The sequence below is a fragment of the Nerophis ophidion genome, linkage group LG21, assembly GCF_033978795.1.
Source record: "Nerophis ophidion isolate RoL-2023_Sa linkage group LG21, RoL_Noph_v1.0, whole genome shotgun sequence".
NCBI lineage: Eukaryota > Metazoa > Chordata > Actinopteri > Syngnathiformes > Syngnathidae > Nerophis > Nerophis ophidion.
In genome coordinates, this window is record NC_084631.1 from 29,474,359 (window position 1) to 29,489,338 (window position 14,980).

The 14,980-nt window shown below is 39.1% G+C and overlaps 1 protein-coding gene across 1 annotated transcript in view; it reads left to right on the forward strand.

Annotated features, from left to right (window-relative positions):
• Positions 1-9,902, forward strand: part of LOC133540010 (oxysterol-binding protein-related protein 3-like) — a 108,237-nt gene extending 98,335 nt beyond the window's left edge. The window contains 1 exon segment of the mRNA XM_061882461.1: positions 9,422-9,902. Coding sequence (XP_061738445.1) covers positions 9,422-9,518 — 97 coding nt within the window. The 3' untranslated portion in view covers positions 9,519-9,902.
• Positions 9,903-14,980: the final 5,078 nt, after the last annotated feature.

The window sequence follows — 14,980 nt, forward strand, 5'->3', positions numbered from 1 at the left end:
AGTTTAATGTGGATTAACGTGGGCAGAATTATTATAGTGTTCCCAATGTTAAAAGGATAAAGCCATTGTTTACAAATTTGGTAAATAAATAACCAAAAGATGTATATTTGTTTGTTTTCTTACTGTACCGAAAATGAACCGGACCGTGACCTCTAAACCGAGGTACGTACCGAACCGAAATTTTTGTGTACCGTTACACCCCTAAGATTTACATATACATATATAAGTAAAGGGCTTCAGGACACAATCCATCACTTTAACAAGTGACATATCCACGTTGTTACCATAGTCAGATTTTTTGTTCTTAAAGGGGAACTGTAGCAGTCTCGTACCTGCGTCTTCTGGATCAGTGACTTCCGCACACTTCACTCAGGGGTCTTTACAACTTTTAATATTTACACAACAATCAATTAGGCTTTGCAGCCCCTCTTGCAAGTCCCTTTTCGAGTCCTTCTGGGTTCTGGCTTTTCAGCACGCTCCCCTCAGTGTCTTCCGTTTTTCGATCACGGTGTCCCGTGCTGCTAATAAAGGAACAGGTGATTAGATAACTCGTTCCAGCTGAGATTATCCACTCACCTGTCAGCTGCTTCATGACCCATTTCTGCACACACCCCGTCCGCAGGGAACGCGCTGACCACGCCCCCTGCCACAGGAACATTATCACCAGACCTATGTAAGCGTCAATATATACCTTGATGTTGCAGAAAAAGGACTATATATTTTTTTAACCGATTTCCGAACTCTAAATGGGTGTATTTTGGTGAATTAAACACCTTTCTATTATTCGCTCTCGGGGCGATTGACTACCTAGGTGACGTTGTGACGTCACCTAGGTAGTCAATCCGCCATTTTCTCAAACACACACCAAGTCAAATCAGTTCTGTTATTTTCCATTTTTTCGACTCTTTTCCGTACCTTGGAGACCTCCTGCCTCGGTGTGTTGTCGGAGGGTGTAACAACACGATCAGGGACGGATTCAAGTTGACTGACGTAGAGTGTGCATCGATTAGCACGGCATGCTATGCGATGCTAACATGCTATTTAGGCTAGCTGTATATACATATTGCATCGTTATGCCTCATTTGTAGCTATATTTGCATCCAGCCTTTCCCTCCACCCACATTTAATGCCAAACAAACACTTACCAATCGACGGATTTAAGTTGCTCCGGTGTCAAAAGATCCGAAAGTCCCTCGTCTGCACATTTTACCGGCGATGCTACGACTGACATGGCACAGAGAAGTATGGATATCCTGCAGATGCATTTCCAACGATAAAGTCAACGAAATCACAAAGGTAAATTTTGTTGATGTTATTGACTTATGTGCTAATCAGACATATTTGGTCGCGGCATGACTGCCAGCTAATCGATGCTAACATGCTCTTTAGGCTAGCTCTATGTACATTTGTAGCTATATTTGCATCAAGCCTTTCACTCCACCCACATTTAATGCCAAACAAACACTTACCAATCGACGGATTTAAGTTGCTCTTGCACATTTTACCGGCAATGCTACGACAGACATGGCACAGAGATGTATGGATAACCTGCGACACTCAATCGTTGGTTAGAAGGCGATCGCCGAATAGCTTCAATAGCTATTTGCTCAATAGCTTCAGTTTCTTCTTCAATTTCGTTTTCGCTATCTGCCTCCATACTCCAACCATCCGTTTCAATACATGCGTAATATGTTGAATCGCTTAAGCCACTGAAACCCGAGTCTGAATCCGAGCTAATGTCGCTATATCTTGCTATGCTATCCGCATTGTTGGCATCACTAAATGACGTCACAGGAAAATGGACGATGGATTTACAGATGGCGAAAATCAGGCACTTTAAAGCCTTTTTTCGGGATATTCCATGATGGGTAAAATTTTGAAAAAAACTTCATAAAATAAAATACGCCGCTGGGAACTGATTTTTATTGGTTTTAACCCTTCTGAAATTGTGATAATGTTCCTCTTTATACTTTCTGACCCCTTTCTAACACTTCACTTTCACAAACTCCACCAAGAAACATTGAATTTCTAATGTCAAATACACGCTTTAACTTTTTGTCATCATTCATATTAAAATGAATATTTTTAGAAAGTTTTGGGCCAACATTTACAAAAAACTTAATGAATTCCTCTGCTATTTTTTTCTATATTTTCACTAATGAGTTGTCATCTTTTAACAAATATGCTGTAAAATCCTTTTTGCTAGATTTTTAAATCATAGTATTAAGCACAGGAACGCACTGTTTTTGAACTCAGAATGAAATATTTTAAGTCATGGTCTCAGTGTGTTATAAGTGAACATGAATGATGCAGCCAGAGATCAAGCGGGATCCACTGTAAGTATTACTCATTTGGGAGGATTTGACATACATTGCACTGATAAGAGATCATTATCTACATCGGGATAAGGTCATTAAACGGCATTGATACAATAAAATAAGCAGCTTGCATGGTCTTTCAGATTAACAGGATACAGTATATTAGCATTGTCTGTGACCCAGACCGCTCTGGCTGCAGTGCCCTCTGCTAGTTGTTCAGGGGAGTGTGTAACTCCACATTTATTTGTGCATCGGGTTTGTGTTAGGAATGTATCATCGAAAAAAGCAATCCACATATGCAACTTTAATGCAAATACAAAATCAAGTATATTTATATTCAAATCTCAAAAATATATTTACACATACACGTTCATTTATACAAATTCTTGATTTATTTGTTCGTTACATTCTTATATTTGGAAATCTCATTTGTTTATAGTTTCAAATCTCAAAAATATATTTTACGAATACGCTTTTATTTATTTGTATATCACATTTGTATTTGTACATGTATTAATAAATGTAATAACATATTGATATATACAAGTTGATGCTCGACAATTGTACTTCCATACCTTCTCGTTCATTGCTCACTCGTGCAATAAGAACGCCGGAAATGTGTCCCGTGAAAAAACGTCCGACCGGAACTCTCTAATAACTGAAGTCATTGGTTGAATAATGTAAACTCACTATACCGGTATGTTTTAGCGCTTTCATGGCGAGTTTACTGACAGATAGAAGTAAGAACTTTCCACTACTTTTTATTAGAATAATGGCAACAGCGTAGGATGAATGTCCCAGATAGAGAAAAAGCAGAGGCTTATCGACTACACGGGCGGACTCGCCCATATTTTCAGGAGTTATGCAGATCCCAAATACAGATCAGCAGGTATCAGAAGGTAAAAAAGTTGCTTTTGCATCATATTCCGAAACAAAACGCCAGATAATGTCTTACCTTATACACACACCATAATAATACTCCTATGTTGAAGCACAGTACAATCCATCAAGCAGTGCAGCTTCATAGTTTACCAAAGTCGTACTAAAATTAGCTTACCAAAGTCGTACCAAAACATTTTGAAAGATTTTTGAGTGCTGTGTGTTATGTTCTATATTTTCAATGCTACATACAACATTTTGGTGTTGTTTGCTTCAGTCATTTTGCAATCTACATGTATATCTTATGTATGACTGCCATCTACTTGTCACACTTATCATTTCACCATGTACCAAATAAAATAGCTTCACAGTCGGTAAGCACAATAAAAATTATTCCGTAGATTAGGGACACCAGGTTATAAGGCGCACTGACGAGTTTGGAGAAAATTAAAGGGTTTTGAATGTGCTTTATAGTCCGAAAAATAGGGTATATGAAGTCTTAATTTGATCCATTTTTATTAGTTACATGATCTAAAGCTGCTCCTCCACATTGAGAGGAGCCAGATGAGGTGGTTCGGGCATCTGGTCAGGATGCCACCCGAACGCCTCTCTAGGGAGGTGTTTCGAGCACGTCCGACCGGTAGGAGGCCACGGGGTAGACCCAGGACACGTTGGGAAGACTATGTCTCCCGTCTGGCCTGGGGACGCCTCAGCTTCCCCTGGGTGGAGCTGGGCGAAGTGGCTGCGGTGAGAGAAGTCTGGGCTTCTCTGCTTAGGCTGCTGCCTCCGAGACCCAACCTAGGATAAGCGGAAGAAGACGGATGATTGGATGGATGACCTAAAGCAACAAAATAGAAATCCAAGCTTTTTGCTAATGGAATAATACTTTATTGACCTACACTAGGGTTGGTTTTCGCATTTTTATTGTTCAAGATGGTCCCAACAGTTGAATGGGATTTGAGTCATCTTGTTTCATTACAGGTATGATAGTTGTTTGACTGCTTCCTTAATCACTATAATCCTCAAGCAGTAGTGTCAAACTCCATTTACTTGCGGGCCGCCGGAGCGAGAGTCTGGGTTAGCTAGCGCCAAGTCTGCACCTCATAATCACGTTTCAACCACGTGACCACATTCGTTAACCCTGCAGCGAGCTTAAAGCAGGTTGCTCTTTGCGTTGCCCCATATTTGTTGTGCTGTCATTTGCACGCAGGGTTTAATTAGGTCCTCAGGGAAAACATTACTTAAAATAGTTTGTATGCATGTACAACATTTTAAATCTTTTAGCATGAAATTAAATGATGGGATGTAAAGAAGCACAAAAGTCAAATCATGTGTAAAAATGATCCAGTTTACTGAGAAGTGGACTTTTTCTTTGTGGACATTTGCCTTTCGTTCACCATTCTTATATGGGACAAGAACGCTTATGTTTTTTTTATGCATTCTAACTCGTAAATAAACGTTAACAAAAGTCAGCTAACAATGGAGGTTATTACTTTTGATATATTCCGCCTATAAAGCACTTGAAAAACTTCAAAAAAACCTCCAATGTTTTATATACACTCTAAAGCAGGGGTCACCAACGCGGTGCCCGCAGGCACCAGGTAGCCCGTAAGGACCAGATGAGTAGCCCGCTGGCCGGGTTAAAAAAAAAAAAAATTGCTCAAATAGCAGCACTTACCAGTGAGGTGCCTCTATTTTTTTAAATTGTATTTATTTACTAGCAAGCTGGTCTCGCTTTGCTCGACATTTTTAATTCTAAGAGAGACAAAACTCAAATAGAATTTCAAAATCCAAGTAAATATTTTAAGGACTTAGTCTTCACTTTTTTAAATAAAATCATTTATTTTCTTAGATTGCTTCTCATAACTTTCAGAAAGACAATTTTAGAGAAAAAATACAACGTTAAAAAGGATTTTAGGATTTTTAAACACATGTACCTTTTTACCTTTTAAATTCCTTCCTCTTCTTTCCTGACAATTTAAATCAATGTTCAAGTAATATTTTTTGTTGTTGTTGTAAAGAATAATAAATACATTTTAATTTAATTCTTCATTATAGCTTCTGTTTTTTCAACAAAGAATATTTGTGAAATATTTCTTCAAACTTATGATTAAAATAAAAAAAAAATATTCTGGCAAATCTAGAAAATCTGTAGAATCAAATTGAAATCTTATTTCAAAGTCTTTTGAATTTATTTTAAATTTTTTGTTCTGGAAAATCTAGAAGAAATAATGATTTGTCTTTGTTAGAAATATAACTTGGTCCAAATTGTAATATATTCTAACAAAGTGCAGATTGGATTTTAACCTATTTAAAACATGTCATCAAAATTCAAAAACTAATTTTAATCAGGAAAAATTACTAATAAGGTTCCATAAATAATTTTTTTAATTTTTTAAGCAAGATTCGAATTAGCTCGTTTTTTTCTTCTTTTTTTCAGTTGAATTTTGAATTTTAAAGAGTCGAAAATGAAGATAAACTATGTTTCAAAATTTTATTTTCCTTTTTTTTTTCCTGTTTTCTCCTCTTTTAAACCGTTCAATTAAGTGTTTCTTTTCATCATTTATTCTCTACAAAAAAACCTTCCGTAAACGGGAAAAAAATGTACGACGGAATGACTGACAGAAATACCCATTTTTTATGTAAATATATATATATATATATATATATATATATATATAGGTTGGTGACCCCTGCTCCAAATATATATGTAATGTAGTAACATTTTACTAACTTTTGGTATTTGCATATTTTGATCATTTTAAGCATTTTGCAGCGTATCAATTTCACAGATGCATCACAATGTTACTTCAACGACGACAACACTAAGCATCATGTAGCAGTATTGCTAAATGCTAAAGAAGACAAAATAGGGAATTGGGGGTTAAATCATCAAAAATTATTCCCGGGCGCGGCCACCGCTGCTGCTCACTGCTCCCCTCACCTCCCAAGGTGTGATCATGGGAGATGAGTCACATACAGAGAATAATTTTGCCACACCAAGTGTGTGCGTGACAATCATTTGTTCTTTAACTTTGAATAATAAATCAATCACTTTCTGTACAACGTCTGCTCTCACAGGGATACAGACTGATGGGATGTTTATATCTTCCCCTTTCCAGCAATTGTCCTTTGTGGCTGTGACAGGCACGCTCTCGATCTCCATTAGCTCCAAAAACGTCTATCCTCCCGGTTGCGGCTTATACAGAGCGACCGGTGATTAGATAACCAGGCCCAGGTGGGCCATTTACGCACCTGTCACTGACTTCGAGGCAGGTCCTGCCACAACCCGCTTTGCTGCAGGCCACGCCCCCCTCCACATTGTCTTTCTCGCCATCTCTGGATCCAAGTTGGAAGTCAAAGTTGACCAATTTGTGGGTTTATGTCCAGAAGGGCATGATTTATCATCTAAAATTAACTGTCACCATTTCAAAGGCGATGCAGCAGCTCCATATGTCAATATAGCAGCATAAGCCGATCATGGCGCCGATAAAAGTCATTCCAATCTAAAACTAACTGTCACCATTTCAGAGGCGATGCAGCAGGATAAGCCGATCACGGCGCCGATAAAAGTCATTCCAACTGTATCGCTAACACTTGTTAATCTTCTGGTCACGACATGTAAATAAAGTATTGATGGCGCTTTTTGGATATTTTTAGAGAGGTTATTGGCGCAACAGTGCACTCACACTAGCTGCATTATTAGCCACCTCTTACTTGCCATTTTTTAAGACTTAGAATGCAAAAAAAAAAAAAAAGAATGCTTTCTTGTCTTACATAAGTATTGTGAATTAGGCAAAATAAAAAAAAAAGCGCACTTCCAACTCACGTAAGGAAGACGATGCTTGACAAATAATTCAACTTAATCGACAATGAGACAATCTCGTTATGCCAATCACAATTTATAAGCAACTGTTTATTCATGAGAACTAAATTTGTTAGGTGATGAACAAACAAATGTTTTTCTATGAAATGGAAAAAAGGACGGATTGAATAGGCTCGGCTTATTCCTACTCCTTTTTGAACATGTAAAGGAGAAAACGTAAGTATGTGATGTACAATATTGTAACTGTACAGTGTTTGAAAACAAAACCATAACCAAGTTTATTTATAGAGCAAAGTTTATACGCCAAGTGCTTTGCAGATTCCTAAAAGTACAAGAAATCCCCGTGAATGACTTGAATTAAAATCACGGGCTCCATCTGGCGGTACGCCAAAAAAATCACCTCATTATATATTCAAACAGTTTTACTGTTATAAAATAATCTTGTTAAAATAAAACCTCTGCCTAGTTTCAATGAACCTTAGGCCTACTACGCTACTGTCTTTTAATGTTGGTCAACATGATGGCACTTATAGAGCCGAGTGATTTTTACTCGATTAAAAACCTTTGAGAACTACCCATCCATCCATTTTTCTACCGCTTGTCCCTTTTGGGTTTGCTGGAGCGTATCTCAGCTGCATTCGGGCGGAATGCGGGGTACACCCTGGACAAGTCGCCACCTCTCATTGCAGGGCCAACACAGACAGACAGACAATAGAGATGCGCGGTTTGCAGTCTCGTCCGCGGATAAACCGCGGGTCGGGCGGGTGACATAAAGAAAAAATAGATTTTAATTAGATTCGGGCGGGTGGCGGTTGAAACATCCGGAAATATTTGATATACATGGTTCTGGGATCGGTATCCTTTGCCATTCAAAGAGCCATTTAAGACCCGTGTCATAAAGCGAAGAAGACAATAGGAGACGTTAATATTCTCTAGAATGACTGCCGGCAGTCACCCAGATAATAAGTATTAGGGCGTGCTATGAAGCCATCGGCTTTGTCGCCTTCTACAACATGTACGATCTGCTTGTCAGTCCAGCATCATGTTGTGTGTGGCTTCTGCGGCAACACGCACACGACTGCAAGGCATACTGGGTGACACAGAGTACACAATTGGTTGTGATGTAAAAAATGTTAACACTCTTACAAATATGCGCCACGCTGTGAAGCCACACAATACAAGATTGACAAACACATTTCGGGAGAACATCCTCACCATAACACAACATAAATGCAACACAACAAATACCCAGAATCCTTTGTATCCGTGACATTTCCTGACTATTTTATACACCCCGCTAGCAGCAAACCCCGCCACCCCCCCGTGCGTCGGTAAGGTGGGCGTGGTTGGGGGTGCGCGGGTGTAAAATATATTCAGGTGTGTCACAGATACAAAGGGTTTTGGGTATTTGTTGTGTTGCGTTTATGTTGTGTTACTGTGAGGATGTTCTCCCGAAATGTGTTTGTCAATCTGGTTTGGTGTGGCTTCACAGCGTGGCACATATTAGTAAGCGTTAAAGTTGTTTATATCACAACCATCAGTGTACTCTGTATCACCCAGTATGCATTTCAATCTTGTACGTGTGATTGCGGAAGCTGCACACAACATGTTGCCGGACTAACAATCGGTTCGTACGTGTTGTTGAAGGTGTCAAAGGCAATGGCTGCACAGCGCGCCCATATTCTTGTCATCAGGATGAACGCTATTGGATAGTCGCAAGAACGTTAGCGGCTCCAATTGTCTTCATTACTCTGTGAAACAGGTTTAAATAGCTCTGTGAGTGGTAAAGGCTGCCGACCTCTGATGTATTTCAGCGGGCGGTTGGCAGGCGAGTACGGTTCTGATAAAATGTTGGTTCGGGTGGACGGCGGGTGGATGACGACGTTGGTGATGCGGTTGCGGATGATATAATTGCCTATCCGCGCATCTCTAACAGACAACATTCACACTCACATTCACACACTAGGGACCATTTAGTGTTGCCAATCAACCTATCCCCAGGTGCATGTCTTTGGAAGTGGGAGGGCCCTATCCCCAGGTGCATGTCTTTGGAGGTGGGAGGAAACCGTAGTACCCGGAGGGAACCCACAGAGTCACGGGGGGAACATGCAAACGCCACAGAGAAAGATCCCGAGCCCGGGATTGAACTCAGGACCTTTGTATTGTGAGGCACATTCACTAACCCCTGTTCAACCGTGCTGCCTTGATAAAATAGACAAAATAATTTTAGTTAAGTGTTTTCCGTCTCCTGGAAGATTAGTAGGAGTATAAAAGTGAAACGCCGCTCTGTTGTTTGCTCAAGGTGTGTTGGCAGCCGCCATGTTTGCTTAGATGGAAAAACAAGATTTAAATATTCAGTGTTGGGCAATATTGACTGATGTCGGTCTTGTGTGGACAGGAAGTCGGAGGACGACACGTGGGTGAGCAACAACACGTACTGGGAGCTACGCCGAGACCCCGGCTTCGCCAAAGTCGACTTCCCCGTTTTGTGGTGACTGGTGCGGCCGTGTTTTATTCCGCTTGACCCCAGCGGATCCATGGAGAAGGAAGTAAAAAACTGAAGTGAGACCTAAACTGTGTCGTGTTAACCCCAACTTCCTGTACCCTCCCAGCAGATGGGCATCCTCACTATGAACCATGATATTAACACTTCATTAGTAACTTTTACAAAAGTGCCTTTTTATTGCCGCGCTGCTCCGGCACTTTCTTAGTGACATGAACTGACCAGAGAACTCTTTTTAGCCGTCCTCTCTACACCCTGACTTTACCAAGCAGGAAGGGTTGTGACTGTAGCCTTAGCCTCTGTCATGGTGCTGTGGGTGAACATGGCAATCATTCTTCCAAAAGAAACACAGCCAATAAAAGACACCTTGGATGTACAGGTTGCACTTGTGTGTGTGTGTGTGTGTGTGTGTGTGTGTGTGTGTGTGTGTGTGTGTGTGTGTGTGTGTGTGTGTGTGTGTGTGTGTCTGTCTTTTGATGCACACATTGGACACATCATTAGGTACACCTGCACTTTTTGCTGAGTTAAAGTACAAATAATTGTCACACACACTAGGTGTGGGGAAATGTGTCCTCTACATTTGACCCATCCCCTTGTTCACCCCCTGGGAGGTGAGGGGAGCAGTGAGCAGCAGCGGTAGCCGCGCCCGGGAATCATTTCTGGTGATTTAAAGGCCTACTGCAACCCACTACTACCGACCACGCAGTCTGATAGTTTATATATCAATGATGAAATATTAACATTGAAACACGTGCCTTTTTAGTTTACTAAATTGCAATTTTAAATTTCCCGGGAGTTTCTTGTTGAAAACGTCGCGGAATGATGACATGTACGCGTGACGTCACGGACTGTTAGGAAATAATAGCGCTGCACACACACACAGCTAAAAGTCGTCTGCTTTAACGGCATAATTACACAGTATTTTGGAGATCTGTGTTGCTGAATCTTTTGCAATTTGTTCAATTAATATTGGAGAAGTCAAAGTAGAAATATGGAGTTGGGAAGCTTTAGCCTTTAGCCACACAAACACACGGTGATTCCTTGTTTAAAATTCACGGAGGTGAAGCTTCCCTATGGATCAGAGCGGTCAAGCGAACATGGATCCCGACCAAATGTCAACCAGCAGTTTTCGGTGAGAAAATTGTGGTAAAAAGTCGCCACTTACCGGAGATCACCTGAGCTTGTGCCATCCATACAGCTTCCCTCAGAGACTGGCCTCAAGACACCCGTGGACACGCCCTCCCGACTATCAGGTACTATTAAACTCACTAAAACACTGGCAACACAATAGAAAGATAAGGGATTTCCCAGAATTATCCTAGTAAATGTGTCTAAAAACATATGAATCTGTCCCAATGGAATCACGTTTTTTTTTTCAACTTCATTTTTTTTTTTTTTCTAGTCCATCGCTATCAATGTCCTCAAACACAAATCTTTCATCCTCGCTCAAATTAATGGGGAAATTGTCGTTTTCTCTGTCCGAATAGCTCTTTTTGTTGGAGGCTCCCATAAAAACAATGTGAGGGTGTGAGGAGCCCTCAACGGGTGACATCGTCTGCGACTTCCGGTAAAGTCAAGGCTTTTCTGTTAGCGTCCAAAAGTTGCGAACTTTATTGTGGATGTTCTCTACTAAATCCTTTCAGTAAAAATATGGTAATATCGCGAAATGATCAAGTATGACACATAGAATGGACCTGCTATCCCCTTTTAAATAAGAAAATCTCATTTCAGTAGGCCTTTAAACCCCAATTCCAACCCTTGATGCCAAGTGCCAAGCAGCATACTTGCCAACCCTCACGATTTTTCCGGGAGACTCCCGTATTTCAGTGCCTCTTCCAGGGCAACCATTCTCCCGAGTTTCTCCCAATTTCCACCCGGACAACTATATTGGGCGCGTGCCTTTAGCGTCCTCTACAACCTGTCACCACGTCCGCTTTCCCTCCATACTAACAGAGTGCCGGCACAGTCACATAATATATGCAGCTTTTACACACACATCCTAGTGAATGCAAGCATACTTGCTCAACAGCCATACAGGTCACACTGAGGGTGGCTGTATAAACAACTTTAACACTGTTACAAATATGTGCCACAATGTGAACCCACACCAAACAACAATAATAAACACATTTTGGGAGAATATCTGCACCGTAACACATCATAAACAAAACAGAAATACCCAGAACAAAACAAATACCCAGAACCCTTTGCAGCACTAACTCTTCCGGGACGCTACAATTTACACCCTATCTCCCGAATTCAGAGGTCTGAAGGTTGGGAAGTATGCCAAGCAGGGAGGTAATGGGTCCCATTTTTTTTAGTCTTTGGTATGACTCGGCAGGTGTTTGAACTAATGAACTAACCACTAGGCCACTGAGTAGGTTAGTAGTTGTATTGATTCAATGCACACTGCAAAGGTTGTGTAGACCTGATTAGCATGTATGCATCATATAGATCGGGGTGTTCCAACCTTTTGACTTGGTCGCCAAATTGGACAAAAAAAAAATATATATATATATATATATGTATATATATATGCATATATATATATATATATATATATATATATATATATATATATATATATATATATATATGTATATATATATATATATATATATATATATATATATGTATATATATATATATATACATACATGTATGTATATATATATATATACATACATGTATATTAGGGGTGGGGAAAAATTTATTCGAATACGATTCGAATTGAATACGTTGTGCGATTCAGAATCAATTCTCTTTTTTTTTAAATGTGTTTTTATTTTATTTATTTTTTTTTAATCAATCCAAAAAACCAATACACAGCAATACCATAACAATGTAATCCAATTCCAAAACCAAACCTGACCCAGCAACACTCAGAACTGCAATAAACAGAGCAATTGAGAGGAGACACAAACACGACACAGAACAAACTAAAAGTAGTGAAACAAAAATGAATATTATCAACAACAGTATTAATAGTAGTTATAAATTCAGCATAGCAGTGATTGAAAATCCCTCATTAACATTAACATTAGCCATTTATAAAAAAAATTAAAAAAGAACAATAGTGTCACAGTGGCTTACATTTGCATTGCATCTCATAAGCTTGACAACACACTGTGTCCAATGTTTTCACAAAGATAAAATAAGTCATATTTTTGGTTTGTTTAATAGTTAAAACAAATTTACATTATTGCAATCAGTTGATAAAACGTTGTCCTTTATAATTATAAAAGCTTTTTTTTTTTTTAATCTACTACTCTGCTAGTATGTCAGCAGACTGGGGTAGATCCTGCTGAAATCCTATGTATTGAATGAATACAGAATCATTTTGAATCGGAAAAATATCGTTTTTGAATCGAGAATCGAGTTGAATCGAAAAAATCGATATTTTATCGAATCGCGACCCCAAGAATCTATATTCAATCGAATCATGGGACACCCAAAGATTCGCAGCCCTAATATATATATACAGTATATATATATATATATATATATATATATATATATATATATATATATATATATATATATATACAAACCCGTTTCCATATGAGTTGGGAAATTGTTTTAGATGTAAATATAAATGGAATACAATGATTTGCAAATCATTTTCAACCCATATTCAGTTGAATATGCTACAAAGACAACATATTTGATGTTCAAACTGATAAATATTTTTTTAACTTTAGAATTTGATGCCGGCAACACATGACAAAGAAGTCGGAAAAGGTGGCAATAAATACTGATAAAGTGGAGGAATGCTCATCATACACTTATTTGGAACATCTCACAGGTGTGCAGGCTAATTGGGAACAGGTGGGTGCCATGATTGGGTATAAAAACAGCTTCCCAAAAAATGCTCAGTCTTACACAGGAAAGGATGGGGTGAGGTACACCTCTTTATCCACAACTGCATGAGTAAATAGTCAAACAGTTTAAGAACAACGTTTCTCAAAGTGCAATTGCAAGAAATTTAGGGATTTCAACTTTTACGGTCCATAATATCATCACGTTAAGCGGCATGGCCGGAAACCAACATTGAATGACCGTGACCTTCGATAACTCAGACGGCACTGTATCAAAAACTGACATCAATCTCTAAAGGATGTCACCACATGGGCTCAGGAACACTTCAGAAAACCACTGTCACTAAATACAGTTCATCGCTACATCTGTAAGTGAAAGTTAAAGGTCTACTATGCAAAGCGAAAGCCACTTATCAACAACATCCAGAACGAGATCATCTAAGATGGACTGATGCGAAGTAGAAACGTGTTCTGTGGTCTGACGAGTCCACATTTCAAATTGTTTTTGGAAATATTCGACATCGTGTCATCCGGGCTAAAGGGTAAATACTGCGCACGTTTCCCTTTAAGGTATAGTTGACCCAAATTTCTTACATTGCCCACTTGATGACCTCATAAATTCAGCATCAAATTTTCAAGATAGTACAAAGAATAACACATCTCCAGGTGAGTAAAATTCCTTTTTAAAGTCATCACGGGCCAAGTAAAGACGTTGGCAGGCCACATTTGACCCGCGCGCCGTGGTTTGGACACTGCTGATATGGATCATACACATTTATCTGCATTAGAGGGTTTTTTGTTTTTTTACACCACTTTATTGCAAGATCTCCTCAGTTTGTGCTGGTACCTCGGTTGTCAATAGTGTTACTGATCCACTTTTAATGTTGCACAGCCCCCGGGAACACTATCTACAAGATTTGACCGGAAATCCACACGAGATTGCATCAACTTCACACAATCACAAGCGACTGAATCATTTTTGGGAAGTGTAGGCTGGCTCGTTATTTGGTCATCTTAATCCCCCAAAAATCACTGGCAGCAGTTTTAAGCCAAGATTTTGCTCAGACTAATTTACATTTACACCAATTTACACTTTTTATTGGTGGGAATTATTTTTGAAATATTGACTACAATTTTACATTTGTTGTTTTGTTTGTAAACATTCCATAAGGCGGTGCCATGTCTCCATGCTCTGACAGTGGCATCGCTGTTTGGAACTTTTACCTCACCTGAGAAAGTTTGTCGGACAAAAAGAGCCTTTTAACAAGACAAAGAAATACACAAATAATAAAATATAAATTGATATAGCATTTTTCTCATGTGACACAATAACAATTAGGACGTAATGTAAATAGGAATACAAAATTGTACCACTTTGAACTACTTTCTATATCAGAATAATAAACCGGAAAAGTCCATTTAAAAAATAATAATTGAAAGTTAAGAAACATTTTTATTAATTTTTTTGGGGGGGGATTCCTTTTCTGTTCCAGTCGCCCGAGTGAGGCAACACGTACATGCAGCATAAAAAACGAACGGCTTGCAATTAAAAAAATAATTTCTCATCAATCACTTCAAAGATATGTTCAAAAGGCCCAATTTGTTCACTAACGGCACAACTATTCTGGTCGGGACC